Genomic DNA, 26,907 nt, shown 5'->3' with positions numbered 1-26,907 from the left:
CGCATATATAAGCATGAAAATCTAGTTGTCCCAGTATCCTGTGTTGGTGCCCTTGTCAAAAATCATTTGATCCTACATCACATGGCTCTTGATATCTAAGCACCCCAGGTAGAACTGTATCTCCTGTGGTCTTTCTTTATTCAAAGTGAGGTCCTAAGTCAAGGAACATTCATCCCCTGGGAGCTTTTCCGAAATGCAGAATCCGGCAGGGCTTCAGCCCTACGCAAACCCTAGATGATTCATAGGCACTTTATATTTGGAGAAGCACTGGTGTGGATGTTTGAGGAAGGGGGGAAAATGTAATCATGACCCGACAACCCCCCCCCCCCCATGCACTGCAGGCTACTGGCCCTTTCTTTGCTGCTGGGGGAGAGGAGAAGGGACTCACCCATTGCTCACCCTCCAGTACTCACAACCACCTGCTCACTGTCCCGCCAGCTCCTGCCCTCTCCCCCATACGCAGCCTTCCACTCCAGAGCCTCAGTTTCCTTAGTTACAGAGCAGAGATAATGGTCTCTACCTCAGGGGTTTGTTTATGTGCTGCGAAGGGATTTGAGGAGTGCCTGGGACCGCGCAATAAAAGTCAGCGATCCTCATGGGCATTTCCGAGTCCCCGCGCACAAGCCGCCCCTCTTCCCCCTTGGTCCCTTCCCTCCCGCACTCGAGCAGAATTGAGCCTTTGGGTCTCCCCAGCCCAACCTCTCCCTCCCTTACTTCTCCTCGCCCCCAGGGCAGCGGGCACCGATAAATCTTTTCCAGCACGTTGTATTGTGACAGCGAGCTGGCCTCGCGTCTGACCCATCTCCCGCCTGGCCTGGGAGCCCCTCAAATCCAGGATCTCTGTCTCTGTCGTCTTAGAACACCCAGCCCCTGGCACAGTGCCTGGCACTTGGAGGGCGCTCCACAAATGTTTGCAAAATGTAATTTTAGGTCAAGCAAGCGTCCACCCCGCCTCACGCTGGGAGTGGGTATGTGTGGGCGGTGGGGGCAGCACGGAAGGCTGGCTCTGTGCCCGGGTTGTGGGGGGACATAGGCAGGGGGCTCCTCGGGGCTCGGTGGGAGGACAGTAGGAGGGTAAGCGACGCGCAAGAGCGAAGCCTGGGCCAGCTGAGGGCTGGCGGTGCCAGACGCCTTGAGATGCCTCTGCTCCTCCCCCTCCTCCTCCTCCTCCGGCACCCCCATCTCCCTCCTCCTCCTCGAGCCTCGCTTCCTCCGGCTCCGCCGCCCCCGCCCGGCACGGCCGCTGCAGGGAGGGGCCGGGAAGGCGGAGCCAGCGGCGGCCGAGGCTCCCGGCCCCCGCGCGGCTCCCCAGCTGGAGCGGAGATCCCGGCGCGCCCAGGTAGGAACCCGCGCAGGGAACAGACAAGGGACTGGGGACTCGGCGGGAGGGGCCCGGCGGGGGCGCGGATCATGGGCCGAGACCCGCCTCTCGTGCTCACGGCAGCCTCGCGGCCCACCGAGTCCTTAGCTGGGGGTAAGGGGGAGCTGAGTTCCCTCCCCATGGCCCCCGGCCTTCCCTCCCGCACTCTCCACCCCCTGCGCCCCTCTCCTTTCTAGCCATTCGGCATCCTCCGAGACCGCCCCGCCAGCGTCCCCCAGGCTTCGCCTCTCCTTAGCCCAGCCTCGCTCCTTGTTCATCCCACAGGTTCCTTCCGAAAGCCAGCTGGAGTCTGTGCTTGGCCGCCTGGGAGGAGCAGGCGTGGGGGGCTCAGCTAGGAAGAGCCAGTGGGCTAGCCCGGCTTGGGGGCGGCCGGGGCGGGGGGCGCAGGGCTGTTGCGGTGGCGGGAGGTCCGGGTACCATTCTTCTGCGTCTTAGTGTCACCAGCGTTCGGGCGCAGTGGGGGTGGCCCAGGTTTTCAGAATGAATGAATCATTACTCTCCCGGTCCCCTTCTGAAAGAGGACTTTTTGAGGTCCACGTGCTACAGAGCACGTTGGGGGGCTTTCTGAGTCAGGGCTCCTCCACCTGCGCTCTCATTTCTCCACCTCCTCTGTATGCTCTGTTCGAGGAGGAAGCTCCCTTCAGGTTGGGGCTGGAGGAATGCAGAGAAAGGAGGGAGCTTGTAGGCCCAGCCAGGTACTTGTTGAAGGTGTGAGAGGCAAGGGACTTGATCAAGGCCTATTAGAAGGTCACAGGAGAAGGGGGACGCTACGGAGGAATGCGCCCACTGTCAGACAGGGGCCACTTGGATTCTGGCCTGCAAGTTACTGAATTCATCCAAGCTTCTGTTTCTTTATCAGTAAAGTGATACTAAGTATTCATTCCTCAGAGCTTTGTGCAGGTTAAGAAAAACGTCATATGAAATCACCCAATACAATGCTTGGTACGTTGAGGGCACTCAGCAAATCTGTTTTCTTTCCTTTCTGAAAAAAAAGTGAGCAGAGTTATTTGTTCCCAAGCCTTCTGTCCCCATATTGGCCAGGGACAGACACAGTAGATGTGTAATCACTGTTGAATGAAGATGCTTGATGGAACTTCACCCCTCCCCGCTTTTCTCCCAGAATCCACAGGCAGAGCTGGGGATCTGACCAGCACAGACATGCCGGTGCTGTCCGAGGACTCTGGTGAGTGCCTCCCTGGGGCTGGGCCTCCAGGGCCCTGAAGACAAGAACCTGCCTGGCAGCCAGGCTGGGAAGAAAGCAGGCTGCTGTCAGCACTGGCTCTCAGGAGCTGCAATGCCTCCAAGCCCTGGGAATGAGAGCCTGGGAAGAGCATGGTCACAGGACAGGGCTGAAGTGTTGTTTGGGGGTCCGCTGCGGGTTCCCGCTGGGGGTCCCAATGGAAGTACCATTGCATTTGCTCTACTTTGTTTTCCTTACGCTCTCTGCAGGCTTACATGAAACCCTGGCGCTGCTGACCTCTCAGCTCAGACCTGACTCCAACCACAAGGAAGAGATGGGCTTCCTGAGGGATGTTTTCAGTGAGAAAAGCCTAAGTTACTTAATGAAGGTAAAGCCCCATTTCATCCCTTCTGGTGAGGGTTTCTAGAGGTCTTCCTAGCTAGCTGTGCTTCCTGGAGGTCATCCTCGCCGCTGCCCTGGCCCAGGAAAGTCTTTACTAGCCCACTGTGCAGGGGTTTCTCTTATGTTGCCCCATGGATGACCCAGTTTGCAGCCCTACAGCTGTGGGCGGGCCATGTGGTGTCCAGGGTAAATCTAGGCAGCTGGCTTGGGAGGCCCCAGCCAGAAATCGGCTGTCTTTGCAGATTCACGAGAAGCTTCGCTATTACGAGAGGCAAAGTCCAACCCCTGTTCTGCACAGCGCTGTGGCCCTCGCCGAGGATGTAAGCCCCAGGCTTTTCCTTCCGGGGTCAGCCCTTCCCCCTCACTCCACAGTGCTCCATCATCTTGCCTCATCACCATTGCTTAGCCAGGGAACACTGGGACTTGGGAGCCCCAATGTGAAGAGTGTCTCATTTCCTCCTCCCCCCCTGGGCCTCCTAACAGTCTGGGAAGAACTCGTGAGCCTTCAACTGGGCTGGGGGACATGGTGACATGATGACACCCACTTACTGTGTGTTCCCGAGAAAGTCTGTTTCTCTAGCTGCGAAATGAGAGCATTTGGATCAGATCCACTGTCCCCGAACTGTTGAGGACTGGCAATATGAATAGGTCAGACAAGATGGCATGCTGCGGAGGCCCATTGTGGAGTCCTGGGGGCGAGGAACTTGCAATGTGTCTTGTTTACTGGCTCAGGCTTCTTGTTTTGTAAAGAAATCCTTCCTAATTTCTTGTGGATCAGTCCCCCATGTTACAGGGAGGGAAAGCAGTCCCTGTTGATTACTAAGTCTGGCTCCTTAATAAACTCGCCTAACCCCAGGAGATGGCCTGCTAAGGGAAGGGTGCAGCACCCTTCTCCTCCATGGAATGTGATGAGGATTATGTCAGGTTGCCAGGCTCCCAGGCACAGCACTGCCTCTACTACCAGCTCTGTGACCTTAAACAAGTCACTCAACCTCTCTAAGCCCCAATTTCCTCATCTATAAAATAGTACAGTGGTGAGGGCTCAGATAATGGAGCCAGAGAAGCCCAGGTTCAAGTCCCGGCTGTGCCACTTACCAGCTTTGTGACGTTGGGCAAGCTATTTAATCTCTTACTTAATTCTCATCTGTAACATGGCAAAATAAGAGTGCCCGCTGCATCTAGTTCATTGTGAGAGTTAAATGAGAAGGTCCACATAAAGCAAATGACGCCCAGTCAAGGGCTTCATACGTTAGCACCCATTAGGATTGTCCTGTGGAGCTGCTCAAGCTCTTCTGATCCCTGGTGTGATTTCCCTGGGAGCTGCAGTCTTGGGTGGCCAAGGGTCCGATGTGCCCTGGGTGCTGTAGCAGTCACCGGGAGGGCCCTTGGGTCTGAGGCCCAGGGAATGGGGTTTTCCCTGGTGACTCCCAGCAGGTGTGAAGCACCCACAGCCTCCTGTCTTGTTGCCCTACAGGTGATGGAGGAGCTTCAGGCTGCCTCAGTGCACAGCGATGAGAGGGAGCTGCTCCAGCTGCTGTCCACCCCCCACCTCAGGGTAGTCACGCTGCAGTCCCTGCCACCCACACAGCCTGTGTCTCCCGAGATGGGGGCAGGAGGGAGCATGCAGTCGTGAGACTGAGGAAAGGAGACTTCTGAGTGTGGGATCCTCAATGTCAGTGTCTGGGGTGGTTGTCTCTCTGGCATGAATGCTGAGACCCCCCAGACCACTTCCCAGCCAAGCCCCCCTGGCTCCTGGGAGCTCTGGGCCAGCCTTTCATTCCTCTTGCTTTCTTGACAGGCCATGCTCATGGTTCATGACACAGTTGCCCAGAAGAATTTTGACCCTGTTCTCCCCACTCTGCCTGATAATATTGATGAGGATTTTGAAGAAGAATCAGTGAAGATTGTCCGCCTGGTGAAGAACAAGGAACCCCTGGTATGTGGCACCCCCCCCCTTCCCTACCCTTTCCTGTTCCACCCAGAAAACTGGGAAGGGATCCTTCTGAAGCCTTTGGAGTGAGAGATAGCAGCTTTTTCAGGGTTGTCCCTAGTCCCTGCAATACTTTTGTGGGCAGGGTGCTCCTTTCTCTGGGTAGATACAGCTTTCTCACCTGTGGCCAAGCTCCCTTGTGCAATAAATAACCTGCACAACTGATCATCATGCTCTGAAATGGCCAACTATGGTCCAAGGGCCAAACCCAGCCCACTGCCATATTTTGTAAATAAAGTTTTATTGGCACACAGCCATTCTGTTCATTTCCATATTGTCTGCAGCTGCCTTTACATTGCAATGGCAGAGATGAGTAGTTGCAAAGAAGATCATGTGGTTCCCAATGCCTAAAATATTTACATTTGGCCCTTTACAGAAGAAGTTTGCCAGTCCCTTCTCTGAATACCCAGGAAGCACAGGGCAGCAGCCATTCTTCTCCCCAGCTGACAGATGGTTATCATCTCGGTCCTGGTTCAGCATTGATTTACCGAGCAGAGGGACACAGTTGTTTATTAGATGGAGGGAAGTAGGGGAAGTCCAGAGGACTGAGTGCTTGCCCTGAGAATACCACAGCTGGCCCTCTCCATTGTCAGCTTGCACCAAACGACCTCAGATGAGCCGCTTCTGCAAACAGAGTGGGATCCCTCCTCTGCCTCTATTTCCTTCCCTTCACAATGGGACTGTCAGCCCTCTGCGGTAAACACATGGGTACTCTTCTGTGTACCAGGCACCCTGTTGGGTGCAGGCAGTTCAGAGATGATTAAGTCCTTGCCCTTTGGAAGATCACAGGAGGTCATGATTGGGTGTTTCCTGGAAGGGGTGATGCCCATGCCAAATTCCAAAAAAAAGAAGCAGGAATTTTCCTGAAGGAAAAGGGAGAGGAAGGGCATTCCACACAGCAGGTTGCATGAGCAAATCATGGGAAGGCAGACAGCATGTATATCCAAGGCAGCTCTGAACTGCCTGCTGCAGACACAGAAGGTCACATCTGAGGTAAGGAACCACCGGTGAGGCCGGAGCAGTGGCAGATCAGGAAGAACCTGATTGTTCGCCCATGCAAAGTTACTTAGCTTGATCCTGAAGGCAGTGCAAAGCCATGGAAAGGCTTTAAGTAAGAAAGAGCATGGCCAGATTTGCAATGAAATAAGATCACACTGGTTACCAGGTAGAAAGTGATCTGCAGAGTGAGGCCAGAAGCAGAAAATCAGTTTGCAGGTGGCAGCCAGATACATGAGGTTTAGAAATGGTCTTGACGTAGGCCTGTGGGAATAGGGAAGAGAAAACCAAGAAATAGTTCAGAAATAAAATTAATGCTGCTTTGTGATTGCCACAGTTTGGGTAGGAGGCTGGGAAGACACTGAGGATAAGGTGTCTGCTGGGACAGCCGGGTGGGTGCTGGAGCCATCATTCTGGGGCAGGAATAAGGAGGGGCTTAGGGCTCACTGAATTCAAGAGGCCTGTGTGACTCGCAAGTGGAGATGCCCAGCAGGTAGAAGGATTATGTGCCCAGAGATATAAATTTGGCAGCCCTCAAATTCGAGGAGGGGTTAAAATTGCACCTGGGAAGTCAAGACCTCCTGGATTAAGAGTGCACAGAGTGAGACCAGAAGAGGTCCAGGGCTAAATCCTGGCCCTCTAATCAACATTTAAAAGACAGAGAGAGGAGGACTCAGCAAGGAGATGATTTGTCATTGAGAAGAACTGGAAGAGAGGTGTCACCAGGGTCCAGGCTGAGAGAGAATTCCAGAGGGAGGGTGATCAGAGGAGAGAAGACTAGGCGAGGCAACTGGCCGAGGCAACTGGCCCGTCTCAGGTGCTTTTGCTGGTGCATTTGAGGTTGCAGGGGTGAGTGAAGCAGGAAGCAGAGAGGACAGATGCACACGGTGTCTTTAAGAAGATTGCTCCAGGGGAAGGGGGTGGGGCAGTGGAGAGCAACAGGGGAAAATTAGGACAACTGTAATAGGACAACAATAAAAAAATAAATAAAAAAATAAAAAAGAAGCTTGCTCCAAAAGAATAGAGATTGGCTTCTGCTGGATGGGGGTGCAGGCTTTTTAATGCTGAGAGAGAGTTGATAACCATTTTTACGGCCAGGAGAAGGAGCCAGCAGAGAAGGGGCATTGAGGACGCAGAATGGGGAGGGAGGGGAAGAGGGACCAGTCAAGGCAGGAGGAGCGCCTCCACTGAGATGGGGGAGAGAGGAAAGGATGGACACAGATGCTGGAAGGCGTGAAGTTCTAGGGGACAAGAGGCCACAGGGTTCTCAGTTAATGACCTCTCTTTCTAGCAATATTTATCTTATGTAGTTCAAATAGATGGCATGAACAAAGTTCATAATAAGTGTTACTAATGTGTTTACAGTTACAACCAATAATAGCATTTATTGAGCACTTACTGTATACTAAGTACTTTGTGTGTATCACCTAATATAATCCTTGTGCATACCCCTGAGTTACGTGTTATCCCACACCCCAGAGGAAACAGACAAGGAGAGGATAAAGGGCTTCCCTGCTAAGGACTCATGCTTTTAGTAAATGGCAGAGTGGATTCAAACCCAGGACTGTCCAGCTCCGGACCTTAGCTCTTGACTTGACTGCCACCCTGCCCTGCCACTGCCCAGCCTGCATGGTGCACAAAACTGAGGGCTCCTTAGCCTTCCTCGTCCTAGGTAACCTCTCTTCTGTGCTTAATGGACCAACTCCTGGTCCCAAAGCTCTGTCTGGGGCATAATTGGTTCCTCTCAGCAGCAGAAGGCCCGGTAACCCTGTGATTGGTTAGAGGCAGGATGAGAATTTGCTGGCACATACTCTCCTCATTATTAAATGTCTTTGCAGAAGGCAGGGGCTGTGATATGATAGAGGGAGCTCTGAATTCAGCATCATAAACAGCTCGACTGCTTCTCAGCTGGGTGACCTTGAGGATGCCTACCTTCTCCAAGCCCTGCCCCTCATCTCTGAAATGAGACCATCTCTGCGTTATTGTGCTTTGTTTAAACTGTAAAGTGCTGTGCTACACTAATGAGAGATGTCAGTTTAATTGTATTCTCAGTATTGGAAAGGTCCCCACTGATCTGCCCCGTGGGTGACAGAGGGGGGGCTCTTTTGGGTTCAGAGTATTGGAATCTGAGGTTTGGGGTTGCTTCTGAGGAGCCTGCCGGCTCTGTCTCTGACGCAGGGTGCCACCATCCGACGGGATGAGCACTCAGGGGCTGTCGTGGTGGCCAGGATCATGCGAGGGGGCGCCGCAGACCGGAGTGGTGAGTGGCATCAGTGACCTCCTGGCTGAGGTGATGGCCTTCATCCCCCAGCCTCCCTCCTTTGACCACAGGTCTCATTTCCCCCTCCTATCCTGTCACCTGTTTGGGTTGTACTGGGAGTGGGGGAGTGTGGGAGTGGGGGAGTGGGGCTAGAATCCTCTTCTTTTTCACAAGCCAGGTAGAAATTTTAAATGTTTGAAAGTCTCTCAGGCATGGAGTACTTTGGGGGGACCAAAAGGGCTCATGCACTAGCCAAGCCTGAGGACTTGAGGACTGTAGTATTTAAGCATATAGCATGGGCTTGGTAATTCCTGACTGGGGGGCAGGGACACCCTTTCCACCACCTATTTGCCACTATTGATAAGGGGAGGGTTCATGTCCCTGATTTGTCTGGGTGGAAAACAAGCTGCAAATCACTGTGTGGGGAAGAACTCCTGAGTTGGGGGCGAAGCTCCTGGTGTGGAGGGGGTGTTTCCCCAAAAGTCTGGGGGATCATTGATGTGAAGAATCATAGGCCAGAGCTTCTCAAACATGAGCAAGCACAGGAACCCTGCCCCCCCACCCTAGCAGCTTGTTAAAAGGCGATTCTGATTCAGCAGGTCTTAGGTGGGCCCCAGATCCCACACCCATAACCACCTCCTAAGGCAGCTGGGTCCACTTTCAGTAGCAAATAGGGCCCAATATGCAGAGACACTTGTCATTAAAGTGGAGGCGTTGAACACGCTTGATGACATCTTCCCTGGTGCTCCTAAATTTTCCTGTTAAGATTCAAAGGCATTCTTGGAGTGTGTCTGTAAAACCAGGAAAAGCTAATGACATTTTTAAAGAAGAGGTTACAGCAGAAAGAACATAGTCTTTCTACATTATTTCTTACAGCTTGGCCTTGAGCAAGTTGCATAATTTTTCTGGATCTCAGCTGCCAACTTGTACACTGGAGATTTCTCTGGGTGATTGTGAGGCTGTGATGCCTAGTGAGTCATCCAGCACACAGTAGGGACTCAGTTATTCCCAGTCCCAGTGATGCTCAGCTTTGAGCTCTGGGGGCTGAGGCCCCACTGCTGTGCTGATGGTCACTCCTGTGTCTCCTAGGCCTGGTCCACGTTGGGGATGAGCTCCGGGAAGTGAATGGGATCACAGTCCTGCACAAGCGGCCCGACGAGATCAGCCAGATTCTGGTCCGTGATGCATGCGTGCTGGGGGTTCGGTGCTGCTTCCTGGGGCCGGGGTGGATTTGGATCAGTCTCCCCTTTTTTAATTTTTATTTTAAAGATTTTATTTATTCTTTAGAGAGAGGGAAAGGGAGGGAGAGAAACATTGATGTGCAAGAGATACATCGATCGGTTGCCTCTTGTACCCCTCCAACCGGGAACCAAATCTGAAACCTGGGCATGTGCCTTGACTGGTAATTGAACTGGCGGCTCTTCGTTTTACAGGATAATGCTTAACCAACTGAACCACGCGAGTCAGGGCTCAGTCTCCCTGTTTTTATGGGAGGGCGGCAGGGTATGGCAGGGGTGGGGGGACAGGAGGAGTTAAGCTTCTAGTCCATCTGCCTCTCGCAGACCCTCTCTTCAGCACAGCTACCCCCCAACCCCTAGCTCCCTTTCCTGAGGATCCTTCTGGGAGACCCCGCCCTTCAAAAGGGTCCCTGCTTCCAAAGGGTCTTGGGATGTAAGAGGTTGCAGCACAGGAGGACCCAAGCAAGGGCTTTGGGTTCAGCTGGTCCTGGGTTTGAATCTTGCCTCTGCCGCTTTCTAGCTATGCAAACTTGGGCAAGTCATCAAATCATTCTGAGTTTCAATTTCCTTCCCTGGAAGGTAAGGACAGATGGTTTCTCATTCTACGTGTGGCGATTATTAGGATGTAAACATCTGGCAAAGGATACAGCACTTCACATCTGTGCTGGCATGTGAAGCCTTCAGAACCCATTCTGGGAGTTCAAGTCGAAACTGAAATTATAAAGAACCCCAATCATAGTTCTGTCCTCTGTATCCTCAGCAATCTCCCTGACCATGACACTCGTTGCTAACTTCTGATGGTTTGGGGACAGAAACAGGATGAGACCCGAAGAGAGGAAGCTGGCTCTTTAAGGCCCCATGGTAGGGGCCCTGGTTGCAGGCAGCTTCTTCAGTCTTCCTGTCTCACTGGCCTTGCCCTGGTTCTGGGCACTGACCTCCTTGCATTCTAGGGCGGTGCAGGGCCAGGGAGACCAGTGGGTGAGATGTGCTGTCCTGGGCTGACAGCATTCTTCCTCATGGGCCCCTCACATGGGGGTGCAGGGTTTCTGTCAGGCAGAGGCAAGGGGAACCCCTGGGGAGGTGGGAGCGGCCTGTGATTGGAGAGCCCACTGGGGAAGATGGGAGCAAAGAGGGAAGTACTGGTTGGGAACCAGCCCGAAATCAGGTAGGAAAGGGAAAAAGGACGCTGGATGAGGTACTCCAAGTCATCCGAGAGACCAAGAGGAAGGGAAGAAGGGCAGCCCTTTGGGGCACCGGAGGACGGGAGGGGTGCAGAGCTCGGATCTGGTGTGTGCATTGTCCTCGGGCTCTCATTGAAAATCTTGCGGCCCTTTGTCTGAAAATGCAGGGACTTGGTTTTGAATTTTGCTTTGTTAATTTAACTGGTGCCACGAGAGAAGGTGGGTCACAGGGGAGACAGTGAGTCGGACTTGCCTCTGAACGTGAGTTTTCCGACCTGGGAAGTAAGATGTGAACTCATGGAGGGTTAGGCCTAGGAGACAATAAGCCTGTGCTCTCTCTCCTTTCAGGCTCAATCCCAGGGATCCATCACCCTGAAAATCATCCCAGCCACCCAGGAGGAGGACCATTTAAAGGAGAGCAAGGTATGGGGGAGCTGGAGGTAGGGGAGGGGCTCCAGCCCAGCCTTTGAACCGGTCATTCAGAAAGAGATCATACATCTATTTGGTCTTTGGAATGTGGGCTTGATAGATTGTAATTCCATCACAAAGTGACTCATTTATTTGTACCCTGCCTCTTTTTAAACAGAACCTGACTTAGCTTATTAATACATTTTAATTGAAATAGAAAATCGGGACCATAAAGAGAAAGAGAAGGTACCCAATGTGCTGGCTTTGGGACCAATTAAGTAACTGCCATTTGTTTAATTCTTTGTGGAGCCTACCTTTTTTGGGCACTTCCTCTGTGCCTGGTGCTCTGCCAGATGCTGGTAACAGGGTCGATTAAGAGCTTTGAGGATTCCCAGTTTAGATGGGGAGGCTGGGGACAAGTCTTTCATTGCCATGTGGTAGGTGCTATGGAGAGATTCTGTACAGGCTCCATGGAAGGTGTCACACAGCACGCATGAGGAGTGAGGCTTGAGGAAGTGAAGATGAGTAGGTCCCTGGCGAGGAAGACGGGGGGGGGGGGGGGGGGAGTTCAGGCAGAGGGGTCCGCATATACAGAAGCTCAAAGTAATGGAGAGGAGTATGTTTGGGGGTCAGGGAGAAAGATCACTGGGGTGGAGTCCCGGGTTGAGAGGGGCTGGGTTAGGCATCTTCTAAATGACCTTGAAGATTGTTTTCTTTTCTTTTTTTTAAGGGGAGTGATGCAACCTCATCAACCACACTTGTGTTTTGGAAAGCGCCTGGGGTAGCCACATGGAGGAGGGTGGAGCGGGTGGGGACTGGAGGCAGGGAGACCTGGTTGGAGGCCCTTGTGAAAGCCCCATGGAGAGGTGGCTAAGACCTGGGCTGAGGTGGTGGTAGAGAGGCCAGAAGAGGGCATTATTGGATTTCAAGTAAATTTCGATCTGAACTTCCCTGGCAGCCAAGGCAGACAGGAGAATGTAATGGATTACATACTTTCCATTGGTGGATGGAAGGAAGCAGCCAAGTTTTCAAGAGAACTGATTCCCAGCCCCAGCCTCCCAGTACTGAGCACATGAAAGGCGGGACATTCCAGCACCTGGCATAGAATAAATATTTTGATGAATAGGGATTAGGAATGGACAATGTCTCTGATGTTAGTTAGTTTGATTTTTGTTTTATCAGCAAAGGAAGAGATAATGTTTTTGTGGCTTGTTTCTTATTTGCACTCTTCCACTGAATCCCAGGGTATACATAATACGGTTGGTTCTTCCTGGGACAAGTTAGTGTCATCCCCATATGCATCTACTGAAGGTTTTAATTTGATACAGGGAGAGAACTTGGTTTTCCTGCCCTTTAGCCCATCCTTCCTAAGTATTTCTTCTTAAGCCAGAAGCTTGATCTGAGCTGGCCATTTAAGATTATACTCTCTTCCGAATGCCTGGGACCCTGCTAACATTCGTGGCTTGATGACAGTGTCTATCCTCATAAAGTTCTTACTGTGTCTTACAAAGTTCTTACTGAATCTTTTCTGGTGGACATGTAAAGGAATATGAGTTGGATCTGTCTAAGGCAGCGATTTTCAACTGGTGTGCCACAAGAATTTTTAAAACATGCAATACCTGACTATTTAGTCAGGAGCACTAACCTCTTTTCCCTTAGATTGTCAGATGAAAAAATGACAACAGCCAACACAATAGCCATCCGCTGTGGATGAATAAAAATTATAGCTATTTTTTGTCAGACTGGCAAAAACTATATTTTTTGGCATACCACAGAATTTTAATAATTAGTTTATGTGTGCCAGGAGATGAAAAATGTGGAAAAATTATTGGTCTGAGGATACCTCTGGCCTATTCTTCTTCTTCTTCTCCTTCTTCTTCTTCTTCTTCTTCTTCTTCTTCTTCTTCTTCTTTTGGTCTATTTGCTGTTAAAGTAATTGATTCTAAATAGAAATAAATCCCTGCCACCACCAAATTATAGAAAAGAAGAAGGAAATATGACAAAATGCTGTGTCTTCCCACCATCTTCTCTAGATGTGCTGACTTCAGAGTAAAGGGGAGAGCTGGGGGTTGGCTAAGTATGTGACAGATGAGCCAGGATTGAACTGTACAAAATATGGGTATCAAGCACCCATTGAAAAATGATGGCAAGGAATCAGTAATGGTAGTTTTATTGATATTTGTGTTTTTACCAAAACATCTAGTTTACTTATTTAACAGATGACTGCTGACTTCATTAGGGAGAGTTAGCATATCAAAAATCACATTTGAGTTACAGATTGTGCTTGCCTTTACTTTTTGTTCCCAGGACTAATTGTTGCATTGTGTATGCTAAGGACAGCAGATCAGGTAACTAAGGTGATGTTTAGGTTGGAAAAAGAAGTTCAGACATGGGGCCCTATCTATTAATTTTCTGGTTCTTGTGGGATTTCCCAACTATAATATCCCAAATGGTTGAAGAACAATAAGAAAATATGTGTGGTGTATTTCTGATTAGCTTTCTATTCTTGGGGCTGCTTATTCTTCCTAATCGTGAATGGTAGCTATCATTTGGCCTTCAGTGTGGCGTAGACACATCTATGCCTCCACGTTGAAGGTTGCCTCACTTGAACCTGTCCTCTGTAGGTGTTCATGCGGGCCCTCTTCCACTACAACCCACGGGAGGACCGGGCGATTCCCTGCCAGGAGGCAGGCCTGCCCTTCCAGCGCAGACAAGTCCTGGAGGTGGTGAGCCAGGATGACCCCACTTGGTGGCAGGCCAAGCGAGTGGGGGACACCAACCTTCGAGCTGGACTTATTCCCTCCAAGCAGTTCCAGGAAAGGTGGGTCTGGGGTGTGTTGTAAGGGGTGGTTCTGGAGAGGCAGAAGTATAGGTACATGACAAACCCCCAAATCTCTGCCCCCGCAGCCAGAGGGGCACATTGTATGTTTTTCCTTGAGGTGAGTAGCAATTGTACTTGTGTTTGTTCTTCCTGACCCAAAGCCAGTGGCGATGACTGAGATTTAAATAAATATATAAAAATATATGTTATTAAGTTAATATATATTGTATAATACATACTTAGAGAAAGTTGACAGATAAAATATAAAAATAAGGAAGAGGAGGACAAGGGAAAGAAAATTACCCGAAGTCTTGCCACAATCTAAACAGCATGATTTATTTCCTTTCTGTGCTTTTTACATGAATGTTGCATATAGAATTTGAGGTCTTGCTTTTTTTTTTTAACTATATATTTTGTCACCAGCATTTTCCACATATTACCTATTAGTTATTGTGTGATTTTAGTGGCTAGATAATATTTCATCAGGAGCTACAATATTCATTCATAGGCAGCAAGAATGTATTTATTATGAATGTATTTATTATGCTAACCATCCAGTGGGCTGCTTACAGTTAAGCTGAAGAGTCACATTATGTGGTTCAAATGAATACTTTATATAAATGTGATGAGGGTGAAGGAGGAGAACACAGTGCTCCTCAAGGTCATAGTAAAAGGTTTGGCCCTCATCTGGATATGCAGGGAAGGCTTCTTGGAGGAAGGGTCATACCTAAGTGACTTCACTCCTTCCCTACTTTTCAGTCTTCTCCAGTGTTTCACTGCTATAAGGCTGTGGTTATTATCTTGCGTGTAGACTGTTCCTCATATTTCAAACTATTTCCTTAGGACAGATTTCCAGAAGTGTCAGTTCTGGGTCAGAGGAGCTGGCAGTTAAGACTGCATCACTTCCCCTTTCCCATCTTTCAGGGTATGAAATGCGGTAATAACAGACCTCGTTCATCCATTCCAGGGGCCCTCGTGATGTGGTCCCCAGGTCAGGGACGGCAGCATCCCCTGAGAACCTGTGACCAATGCAGATTCCTGAGCCCTGCCCCGACCTGCCAAATCAGAAACTCCAGCAGCGGGCTCTGAGCTCTGTGTCCTCACAGATGCTCCAGCTGATTCTGTGGTGCTGCAGCTTGAGAACCGCAGCTCTCCTTCCTCAGGGGAGCCTCAGACCCGTCTGCATCTTTGGTTTCACGGGTCTTGGTGGGGAGGGTCTTTAGCTGCCTTGAGATGCCAAAATCTAAACACCTCCAAGAGCCCTGGGCATTTTCTCAGGTCAGGGATGAGACCTTGGCAGCCACCTCTCCAGTAACAACCATATTGGATAATATGGGGTCTCTGTTGGGAGAAGGCAGTTAAATTAGGGTCACTTTTAACCCCCAGCCTCTCCTGGGAATCCTGCTATTTCCAGCTTCCTCAGGGATGTGAAGGCCAGCTGAGAGGTGAAGGGACCTCCCTTTCCTCAGTTATAGGAAAGTAACTACCAACTGCTGACCATGGACACTGGGCTGGATCCCTGTGTGTGACCCTCTTGGGCCGAACGAGCTTCTTCCAGAGCAAGAGACTCAGTTTTTTATCACTTGTGAGCTCACTGAGCACCCGTGAAAACGTCCCTCTTCACTGGAACTCAGTGTGAAGCAGGAGGCTGTGCCTTCCTTCTGGAATTAGCACTCAGTTTCTCCAAGTTTTCTCTAAGACTCCCCATGACTGGCTCATGGGCCTGTCCATCTCCTTGTCCATAGGCGACTGAGCTACCGGAGAGCCACGGGCACCCTGCCAGGCCCCCAGAGCCTCAAGAAGCCCCCCTGTGAGTAGAGTGGCAAGGATGATACTTAAGGGAGGGGTCGGGGTCAGGACTTGGGGGCTTTGTGCCAGGAAGAAGCAGGCACTGGGCTGGAGGGAGTACTGAGGGTCCTTGAGCTCCAAGAAAGGAGGGGGTGGGAGAGGGATGAGGAGAGGAAATGGTAGGTTGGGGGGAGCTATTCTCTGGAGAGGAGCTTCTATATTTGGGGCCCATAGATGACTCTAGGGGGCATATTAACACCTCTCCCAAAATTGTGTGTAGACTTCTGTGTGAGCATGTGTGTGTGTGTGTGTGCGCGCGCAGGCATGCATATGCCTGGCTGGCTGTGTCTGGGAGAAGGTCCATAGCTTTCACTCGATTTCCAAGGGGCTCTCTGATCCCATCACTTTAGGAACTTCTGATTTGGGGAGGGAATGGAGACAGCTACGAGTGACCCTGTGCCTCTGTGTGAGGGGTCAAATTTGGCAAATAAAAATAAAGGATGCTCAGTTTAATTTGAATTTCATATAAACAGCAAATAATTTCTTAGTATGTCCCAAATATTGCATGGGGTATACACAGACTACACACCAATTCCTTGTTTTCCTGAAATTCAAATTCAATCCAGTGTTTGGTATTTTATCTGCCAACTCTACTTCGTGTAACATTTTACCTTTTAGAAAACGCGTCCACCTACCTTCTTGCCTTGTATTTGCCAGGGCATCTCCTTTCCGAGATGGGAAAACAGTAGCTTGTGAGGTCAAAGGAGTGGGACTGGGGTTGCATTTCCAGAGGGCCTGTGATCAGAATCCCCGGTTAGGGTACGGAGAGGAAGCTTCCCCACGCCAGCCATCCCGGAGGAAGCTGCTCCCCTGGCTTGGTGGCACTGCCCACGGCCATCCTTCTCGACTTGCTCTCAATTGGAAGGGCTGCTGAATAAATTGGCCTTGAGACTGCTTATGCCAGTGATGAGCTGGCTTTCTTAGGGCTGCTAATGAGACACACACAGGAAGACTAATTAGAGCCAGCCATGGTTTCATAATGCACCAAGCTCCGATCACAGGTTTGCTGGAGGAGAGGAGGGAACAGATGGAGGGCTCCTCAGGCACACGAGGCCCAGGGCCTCCTGGTTCCCCTCCACTAACGCTGTTCCATCTGTCTTTTGTGCAAACCGCAGATGATCAGCCTTGTGACAAAGGTAGGCCTGGTATTTGTCCTCTGCGCATGGACAAGGCCCCTTTTCTGTGAAATGTCTGGTGATGGAGGGGCTTGTCCTTCCCTGACCCCGTGCCCCACTCTGGGGTGGCTGTACCCTCCTGCTCTTTGCACACCCCTCCCCTTCCTGCCAGCTGGATCGGTGGTCTGCTCCATGAGGCTGCAGAGCTGGTGGGGCAGAGCCCCTCCCTGCTCGCTTGGCTCGCAGGGCTCAGCCTCTCAGCCTTCCCAGGACTCCGACTGGGCTGACTGTGACTGGGCTGGGTAGGAGACAAGAGACAGAAGTGGGGCAGGGCTAGTGAGTCCTCCCTCCTTATTCACACTGGTCCTAACTCATGGGGACTGGGGTGGGGCCTGCTGGCCCGGAACCCCTGCCAGGGCCTGGAAAGGCTATTTGGAGCTGGAGAACTGAGCTGAACAGAATAAGTTGTTTTTCTGGGGTGGCCAGGACATGGGATTTCTCCCGAGCCCCCCTGAGACACTATTCCGGAGGGCTCTTCCTGACCATCCCGGGACCAGGTATCTCTGGGCTGGGGTCTGTGCCCAGCATAGCTCACTGGCCTTCCTCTCTGTTTGATTCCCAGAGATCTGTGACTGTGAGGGGTACCTCAAAGGGTATTATGTGGGTAAGTAGCAGGGGCTCTCCCCTCAGTATCCTCTCCCCTGCCCATGCACAGCCCACCACGTGCTCCTGGGTCAGAGAGAGACAAAAGCAGTGTGATCTGAGCCTTGGGAACCTTTCAAGAGCAGCTCAGCCTGTGGGACCCACATCTCTCCTCCATCTCTGTCAGCAGAGGAGGGGCTGACCTGCCTGGGCCGTGGGGCCCCCCACCTCAATGTTCACCCAACCACTCAGAGCAGAGAGTCCTGGCAAGAAAGGGACATGGACCCCTACACTGATACTGAGTTCATTATTGTGACCTCAGCTGTGGTTAATCCAGTGGTTTCGTCCCCACCGTACAGTAATGGGCCTGTTACCAGTCTCCCAAGTACCTTCACTTCTTTCGTTTCGGTCAGTCTTTCCAAAGACCTTAGAGACAGGCAAAGACTTTTTCTAACTTTTGATTTTGAAGTAATGTCAGACTTACTGAGAAGCTGTAAGAATTGTATAAAGAACTCCCATGTACTCTGCACCCGACTCACCAGTTGTTATTTCCCATATTTGCTTTATCATTTCCTTTTTCTATATATATAGTTTTTTCCGGAGTCATGTGAGACTTAGTTGTAGACTTCATGTCCCTCTACCCTTAAATACCTCAGCATGTAGTCCCTAAGGACAAGGACTTTCTCTTATATAACCTAGGACTATTAGCAAATTCTGGGAATTTAATATACATACAATTCTATTATCTAATATGGGTTTATATTAACATTTTGCCAGTTGTCTCAACAATATCCTTTAGATCATTTCCCCTTGACCTAGGATCCAATCCACACATTGCATTTGTAGATTTATATTTCCATTTCAAAGATAAGGAAATTGAGGCTCAGAGAGGTGATGACCTGTTCAAGGTCAGTCACATGCTAATTAAAAGTGACCTTGAACCTTATATTTGGATGCAGGCAGTCACTCTTTCATCAGATTACTGTGCCTTGGTCAATGCCTTCCTGTAGCAGGAAGAGGTTAGGAGAGGCCAGTGGGACTCAGTCCCACCTCCAGGTCTGGCCAGGTGGAGAAATGTCATGATACCCTGTGCCCTTCCCCCAAAGCTGGTCTTCGGAGGAGCTTCCGGCTGGGCCGCAGGGAGAGACTGGGAAGCCCGCAGGAAGGAAAGGCGTCCACAGCAGCTGAGTCTCCGGAGCTGCTGACCTATGAGGAGGTGACCAGGTACCAGCACCAACCCAGTAAGCGGCCCCGCCTGGTGGTTCTGATCGGTAGGTGATGTCCTGCGTCTCCAGGGAGTGGGCTGGTTTCCTCCTTGAAGGAGAGGGGTGGGCGCTCAGCGGTGTCCCTGGCCAGCATTCCCTTCATTCCGCAGGGTCTCTGGGAGCCCGGCTGCACGAGCTGAAGCAGAAGGTGGTGGCAGAGAACCCACAGCACTTCGGTGTTGCAGTTCCACGTAAGAGAGCCTGTGTGTGTGTTAGGGGCGTGGGGTGGGGACTGCAGGCCTACACATGAATTGTTTCATGGGGACTTGACTCCCCATATCAATCTTCATCTCTACTTTGGGCCTGAGGAACTGCCAAGCACTACCTGCACTAGGCAGATCATGGGACCTGGGCATGAGGGGTGAGACCCATTATCAGTGATCCACTAGGACCCTCTGAGGCAGAAGCCAAAGAATCACTTTGCCCATTTCCTGCCTGGGACAGGAGGTGAGTCTAGAGCACATTGCAGGCAAAGTGACAACCTCAACCCAACACCAAGGGGTGCCCAGCAATGGGGGCCATTCCAGCCTCCTATTTCAAATGGCTGACTCCTATGGCCCCTGTTTTCTGCTTGGGTGAGGGAGCAGGCAGAGAAGCCAGAGAGCCCCGTGAGCAGTATTGCTCGGGCACTGCCTTATAGCTGGATCTGGCCCATCAGGGTGGCTCCTGAGTCCAGAGGCAGACAGGGATGCTGAAATCCAACAGGCGGGAGGTTCTTGTTCTGAATGTGATGAGGAAGAGAACGAAGAGTGCCAGGAACTGTATCGGGGCTCTCGCGTGAGTCACTTCGTCAGCCTTCCCCATGCCCTGAAAGATTATCATCACCCTATTCACAGAGGAAGACACTGAGGCATAGGGAGGTTAATTACTTGCCCAGTGTCACACAATTGTTAAGAGGTACAGTCAAGATTCAAACCCAGGCAGCCTGCCTGTCACATTCTTATTTATTTATTTATTTATTTATTTATTTATTTATAGAGAGAGGGGAAGGGAGGGAGAAAGAGAGAGAGAGAGAGAAAAGTATCAATGTGTGCTCACCTCTCACAGGCCCCTAGCTGAGGACCTGGCCCAAAACCCAGGCATGTGCCAAATTGGGAATCGAACCAGCGACCCTTTGGTTCACAGGCCAGCGCTCAATCTACTGAGCCACACCAGCCAGAGTCCCAGTCTCATTCTTAACCAGGATTCATGACAACCTGCCTTTTCCTGCCCTTGGCTGTCCCTTTCCTTTCTGTGGGACACTCTGTCCATCCCTCTGGTCTCAGTGGGAAACAGTATGGGCAGCTGGTGACCACCAAGAGGGTATGCTGTGGTGGCAGTAATGGGACTTTTCCAGAGTGTTCTGAGGAAGGGCAGCTACAAAGCCACTCCCCTGGACTTCAGGGCCCATAGCCGAGTCTATGGGTTGCCAGAATTGTCTTCCAGAGCCCAACTTGGAATGGCAGGAATGGAGACAGGTGTGGGGTTGGGGAGACCATTTTGGCAACACACCTGTAATGGGTCTGGTAGGTTTCAGGGGGCCACGGTGTTCCAGGCTGAGAGGATGGACTGAAACAGGACATGTGGAATTTGCTCACACACAGATACTTTGAAACCCTCAGATCTATCTCTGGAGGGAAGGGTACCTGGGTGGTCAGACCTGCCTGCTTCCAGGTACCACACAGATAAGTGACTTTCTCCCTTGCATTTAAGAGCTGGGGGAATCAGTGAAGGCTTCTTAGAGGCAGTGACCTTTATGCTGGGTTTTGAGGAGTAAATAGGAGTTTTCCAGATAGAGAAGAAAGGAAGAATTCTTTTTACAGGGGGAACAATATATGCAAAGGGATGAAGGTGTGACCTGGCGTAGCAGTGTTAGGAGCTGGGGAAGTTGGTGTGGATGATGTGGGGGAGATGAAGCTGAGTTGGAGGCTGGGCAGACCACAAGGGTCTCATATACTCATCTAAGGTCTTCAGAATGTAATCAGTAGGTGAATAAAAGTTTTAAAGCAAGGGAATGACATGGTCAGAAGAGTGGCCCTAGCAGCTCTGCCAGAGGTGAGCCAAAGGTACCACATGAAGAATACAGAGCATCTCCCTGGGTGGCTTCCTGGGGACAGAAAACACTGTCTTCCAAGACCCCATCTTTTCTTTTGGAATGCTCCATAAAAAGCTCTGTGCTGTTTCGTGTACACTTGTTCTGTGGGGGGCCTGCTTTTCCCCAGGAGTGTGCATCTCAATTCTATTAGGAAAATCCATCAGAAATACTATGTGCTATAAAACTGTGTGAGAGCCAGCTCTGCTGAAGCACATCTCATCCATAAAGGGACTGTCTGTCTTCATGTCTCCTTTTCTCTCAAAATGAAAAAGTTAATAAAGAATTAAAAGCATACAGCACATACATCTGTGTTTGTACCTCCTCTGCTCTCAGAAAGCAATTAGGACTAGGAAATAATAAAAGTTTAGGGCAAGGAATCTCCTCAGTGATTCTTGAAAAGCCACAGCATCAATGAGGCAGCCTGGCAAGGTGGTAAGGGCATACACTTGGCATGAGACAGAGTGCAGACCTTGACCCTGCCCCCTGCCGGTTCTGGGGTACTGGCACGGCGCTTCACCTCTCTACACCTCTCAGTTTCCTCTCCTGCAAAGTGGGAAGCCTCCTTTGCCTATATCAGAGAGCTGTGTGAATCAGGGATGTGCCTGGGAAGGGCACTATGCCTGACACGGACCCTGGATGAACAGAAGACGTTGGTTTATATACGCATCAGCAATGAACTCTGAATAAGGGCACAGGCTTGCTGCTGTTCTCACTCACTCTAATGTGACATCTCTTTGCCCAGCTTTCCTTCTTCTTTCTTTAAAAGATACCACCAGGCCCCGAAGGAGCCATGAGAAGGAGGGGGTGGAATATCACTTTGTCTCTAAGCAAGCATTTGAGGCCGACATACATCACAACAGGTATGTTTGCTTGATGGGCCAGGTGGCCCTCTGTGGAGTTGTGTCTTCGCACCTGACCAGTGTGTCACCTGAACTCCTGGGAGGGCTTATGGAGGAGGTGGGAGAGAAGTCATGGTGTGAGGTCCACTCATGTTTCTGTGCTAATTCAGGCAACCTCAGGGACTAACAGCCTCTTCTCCTTTGGTGGTGTGCTAGGTTCCTGGAGCATGGTGAATATAAGGAGAATCTCTATGGAACCAGCCTGGATGCCATTCAGGCGGTGATGGCCAAAAACAAAGTTTGTTTGGTGGATGTGGAGCCAGATGTGAGTTCCTAGGCCAGTTGGGTGTGTTTTGTTCACGGAATGTATAAACTAGGGCGTTGTGCATTTTACAGAATATTTGACCTCAGCCTAAGAAATGTTTAGTCTAGAGCACTGGATATTAAGATTTCCTGGGGTCCCCCTTTGAGAATCTAATGAAAGCTTTGCATCCCAAAATATACACCTCCATACACACACACACACAAATGCATAAACATTACTGGGAGTCCATGGACGCCCCCACCCACCCCCCGCCGGCAGCCCAGAGACCCAGGATAGGAACCCAGCATGGACTAAGTCATGCAGTTGATGGTGGCACTGACTGGCTGGTTGGGATGTGACATGGAATTAGATGTCAATGGCCAGGTGGGGGCTGCGGCTCAGCTCTTGGCATCAGGGCACTTCCTCCTTGACCAGGACAAGTGAAATCAGTGGCTTGGGGAACCAGGGAGGGAGGCGGCCAGGAGAGCAGTTGGAAAGGAGAGCACGAAGGAGACATGACGCTGTCGTGAAGTGCTTCAAAAACATTTTCAGTTCTGCATACTCTCCCTGCTGTGTACTTGACAGGGGCCTACCCTTCTTTTTAACCTTGTCTTTGAGAAGTGCTTCCAAGCTTTGACTTCAATCTGGGGTTTTTTTTTTGTTTGTTTGTTTTTAATTCCTCTATAGAAATAGAGCTCTGATTTTATGATATAAGCTGTAGGCTTTATTTTATAGAAGTTTGCTTCAGATTCCAAAAAGCACATTACATATAAAGAAAACCCTCACTAATTTAGACCTATTGGGAGTTGGTAGTCAATATTAAAAGTCTCAATTTCAAGATTTTATTTGGAGAGTGATTTTATTGTTTTGGCTGCAGATTGTACATATAACAGTTTAATACCAGTGTTTCCAAATAGAGGCCCTTAAAAAATGCAATAATAGAATGATTTGCTTATTGAAAACCTTCTAAAGTCTTTGCAGTTTGTTTCAAGTTCTTAGTCTCTTCATTTGCTTAGCAAACCTTTTCTTCTTTGAATAGCATAAGGAGACTTCTGCAATGGCACGTATTCTGCATTAGTGTAGCCCAAATTGATGGCGTTTGACTAAATGAATACACATTGAATCCTTTTGGCTCATCCATCAGGACTGGGCAGGTAGAGAAGGGCATAGAAGGTTAATTAGAACTTGCAGAGTCAGAGCCAAGAAAAGTGGCAAGTCTTGGAGCTGAGCCTTTGGAATGTATGTTCTCAGCGAGTAGGCCTTCAGGGCCCAGCTGAGTTCAGAGTCAACATGGAGAGAGAGAAAATGAGCAATTGATCTGCCCAGTTGAAGTTCATTGTCATATGACTATGTAATTGGAAACTTTGCCATTGAGGTCATGTGATAAAGCATGCCATTACCGAGCATTTGAAAAGTATGTTTCATAATAAAGTATTTTCAAAGTATATAATATTTTTGAACTTTCTTCCTCAGGCACTGAGACAACTGAGGACCTCAGAGTTCAAACCCTATATTATATTTGTAAAGCCTGCAATTCAGGAAAAAAAGAAGACATCGCCTATGTCCCCAGCTTGTGAGGACACGGCAACCCCACTTGTGAGTTTAAAGTTCATCATTTCTTTTCTAAAGGCTTAACAGGGCCTGTTGCCATTGCATAAGGACGCTTGACCTACTGCACAAGACCATCTTTCCATTTTGCCTCTTGGTCAGACTTTCTTGGTCAAGTGACCAGAAGGCTCAAGGTGGAGCAACTGGAAGTGCCTTATAATTCAGACAGGGGTGGCTTTGCCTGGGTTCCCCACCTACCCTCAACTCCCTCCCATAAGCACCCACCCTGAAAATAGGGACCGATATGTATCGGGGACCTGACTGAGTGTGAAAAACCACACAAATCTGTTGAACTCCTAAGCCAAACCCAAGTAGTTTTTAATTGAAACCAAGTTCCAATGCAGTAAGCTAATCCAACGTGGAGGCAGCAGGCAGCACGAGGGGACTCTTTCCCATGTGCCTGCTGTTCAGGTCTGGGGCTCTTGCTGAAGTGCAGCTAGTTGAACATTCCACCTTTACAGGTCAGGAAAAGGACTCAGGGGATTGGTGGCTGCAAAACAAATGTCACACATTTTACTCCATTTAGCGATTTGAGTTCTTTCAAGATGCAAATATTTATTAGGAAGACTGAGGTAGTTAGTGGCAAAAATGTTCCTTCTGTGATTTCTCAACTAGCTAAATGCTTCCAGAATGGATGACGAGGGTCCTGGAGGAGGGGGAGCTCCAGCAGCAGCACACGGGTCTATAGGATGTGTGCATAAGGGGTGGAGAAGGTGGGGTTGAAGACCCAGGGGCAGCACCAGGATGCCATAGAGTGCTTTTGAGTACCAAAGGAGCCCCACAAGATCCAGTAGAGAACTAGGAAGCTTCTCTCAATTTCATCTAGTTTTGCCTTTCCTGGGGAGAGAAGGAAGGCAAAGGACCTCAGCCTTCTCTTAGGTCTCAGCCGTCTTTGTGACAGCAGGTAAAACCTGTTCCCTAGCCCCTCAGAGCCTGTCTTATGAAACTGCAGGGGCTCTTGCTGAAGTAGGACTCAGGTTTTGATTGGTGACAGAAAGAAGAGGAGGAGGTGCTATTTTGGAAGGTGGGTCTCTTTGTGGGAGGACACTTCACACACCTCCATGGCAGTATTGAAACACAGAGCCCCTAGAAGCAGAGAAGAGAAGGCCACACGGGACTGGAAAGAGATAAAAAGGCAGTGGCTGAATGCAAGTGGCAAATTTTGTTTCAAAATTTTACCTTGAGAGGACCTGCCACTTTCTTTTCTTCCCTGAACCAAACTAATTGCTAGTCAACGATCTGCTTTAAATTCTTCTTATTAGAGGTGTTTTTTGTTTTGTTTTGTTTTGTTTTTTTGAATGAAGCAGCCAACATTGTGTGGGTTTGGCAAAGAAGGGATCATTGGCTCTCTAGACTTTAGTGTTAAGTGTTAGGAAAGCAATCTGATCACAGAAGGCAGGTACCATAAGAAAATGGGAATTTGATCAGGGTTTGCCCAGCACTTTAAGTAACTCTACTTTGTCTCCTGTGCGGATGTTTGGCCCTGGTCTGAGGAAATAAAAAGAAAAATTGAGTTCTATAGTCTGAATTTAGGAGTCTTCAGAGGACATTAGAGTTCCTTACTTGCCTTCCCTCTCCTCCACTTGATTGCAGAAACGCTTTTTTTTTCTTTTTATGTTGTTATTTATAGATCTTTCCTGTAATTATTTAACCAAATTGCCATCTAACACAATAGTACCACTTCTCTGGAAATACCTTTGGACAGGAAGTGTGATATTGACACAGATATAGAATCAGCATCCCCGCCACCCCCCCCCCCCCAAGGCAAAGCATTTCATATCATGGCTTGCAGTTAATAGGACCTGAGTAGGTATTTTGTGAACAAATGACTGAACAATGATTTTGTCTACTGCCCATTAACTTTCTTGGAAGTTTGATAGGATATTGTCGCTCCACTCTGTTCTTTGTATACACAGTTGGTTATTCATGGATCATAGTCATCACTCATCGCTTTAAGATTAGTGGTTGGAATATTGCCCGAGACACAGGCTGTAGGTTTCTTCTTTGGGGGGAGAACCACTCTGTTGCTCCATAAGTGTCCCTCTCCTTGCAGGATGAAGAGCAGCAAGAAATGTCTGCTTCTGCAGCCTTCATAGACCAGCATTACGGGCACCTGGTGGACGCTGTGCTGGTGAAGGAGGATCTCCAGAGTGCATACAGCCAGCTCAGAGTGCTCTTAGAGAAGCTGAGCAAGGACACTCACTGGGTTCCTATCAGTTGGGTCTGGTAACTGTATCCCAGAACACCCAGGTTGGAGAGGACATGGAAGACCACCTCGTCCAGCCATGTTACCATCAAGGAATTGCAAGTGTACAGAGGAGCAGACTTTTCCATGAACTCCATCATTAAGAAGAGTATATGTGGAAAATCCTGTTTTTGTTTTGTTTTGTTTTGGTCATTTTCCACTAAAACCCTCTGGAGCAGAAAATATGAGTTAAAAGGGGGCATGTCACAAAATAACACATTTCATTCATTAAAGTATCAGAGGCAAGTTGACCCTGATCCTCCATAGCAAAGTTAAGTAGCCACTGTGTTTTCAGGGTGTGGGGGGGATGAATTTACACAGCACCGATTTGCAGGGGTGTAAGCTTTAGAAAGAGGGTGATACTTCATGTATCCAGCTTTGTTGGAAATTGATTGTTTTACCCAAGAGGATTTTTTTAAGACTTTAAAAATATATATTTTATTTATTTATTTCAGAGAGAGTGGGAGGGAGGGAGAGAGGAGAGAGAAACACCCATGCGTGAGAGAAACATCAGTCACCTCCCACACGCCCCCAACCAGGGACCTGGCCCTCAACCCAGGTGTGTGCCCTGACCGGGAATTGAACTGACAGCCCTCCAGTTCACAGGCTGGCACTCAATCCACTGAGCCACACCAGCCAGGGCCCAAGGGGATTCTTCCATGCAGGTGAAGATCGCCTGGCTTCAAGCACCAAAATGTTGATAGCGAGTACTTGCCTGGCACTGGGGAACTGGTTCTCTGCCTCCTTAAATAGTGAGCATACGTGAACTTCTATGGAAGACTGAGGTACACTTCACTGTCAATAGGAATTACGGTACTGTTCTATGATACAAGGGTGTTTCTGGGGACTCTTGAGGAAGGTAAGGCTGCTTGTCCCCTTTTAAATACCCTCAGACTCCTAAGTTGAGTCCTTGCTTTGTTTGATATGTTCTATTCCACCACTTGTCCTTCTCATTACTGACAGCTCTCCTGGTCCTTGCCTGTTCCTACCTGCAGATGATAGGGGCTTCTGTCATGCTGGATCACAGGAAACCAGCTGATACCTCTTGTTGAAACTATGTCTAAGCCACGATACATCAATTCTGACTGTGAAAATCAAATGATATAGGCT

General features: G+C 49.6%; 1 protein-coding gene across 3 annotated transcripts; it reads left to right on the top strand.

Moving 5' to 3' along the window:
- The first annotated feature begins 1,233 nt into the window (after window positions 1–1,233).
- MPP3 (MAGUK p55 scaffold protein 3) lies at window positions 1,234–26,048 on the top strand. 3 transcript variants are annotated; one of them, XM_090291626.1, is made up of 19 exons: window positions 1,234–1,339; window positions 2,502–2,564; window positions 2,831–2,949; window positions 3,206–3,283; window positions 4,438–4,518; window positions 4,762–4,899; window positions 8,128–8,209; window positions 9,299–9,384; window positions 10,977–11,051; window positions 13,661–13,857; window positions 15,603–15,667; window positions 16,821–16,841; window positions 17,443–17,484; window positions 18,569–18,733; window positions 18,838–18,918; window positions 21,568–21,661; window positions 21,857–21,965; window positions 23,418–23,540; window positions 25,606–26,048. In XM_090291626.1, exons 2-19 carry the CDS (start codon window positions 2,540–2,542, stop codon window positions 25,780–25,782), a joined length of 1,758 nt encoding a protein of 585 aa, XP_090147752.1. In that variant the 5' UTR covers window positions 1,234–1,339; window positions 2,502–2,539; the 3' UTR covers window positions 25,783–26,048. The 3 variants fall into 3 exon arrangements, with proteins under 3 accessions (XP_090147752.1, XP_090147750.1, XP_090147751.1); XM_090291624.1 differs by lacking the exon at window positions 1,234–1,339 and adding an exon at window positions 1,388–1,474; XM_090291625.1 differs by lacking the exons at window positions 1,234–1,339; window positions 16,821–16,841; window positions 17,443–17,484 and adding an exon at window positions 1,388–1,474.
- Window positions 26,049–26,907: the final 859 nt, after the last annotated feature.

Source organism: Furipterus horrens, unplaced genomic scaffold (genome assembly GCF_987537825.1).
Source record: "Furipterus horrens unplaced genomic scaffold, mFurHor1.1.pri manual_scaffold_11, whole genome shotgun sequence".
Lineage (NCBI taxonomy): Eukaryota > Metazoa > Chordata > Mammalia > Chiroptera > Furipteridae > Furipterus > Furipterus horrens.
Note: the sequence above shows the minus strand (reverse complement) of the source record. Positions and strands in the feature narration are given on the sequence as shown.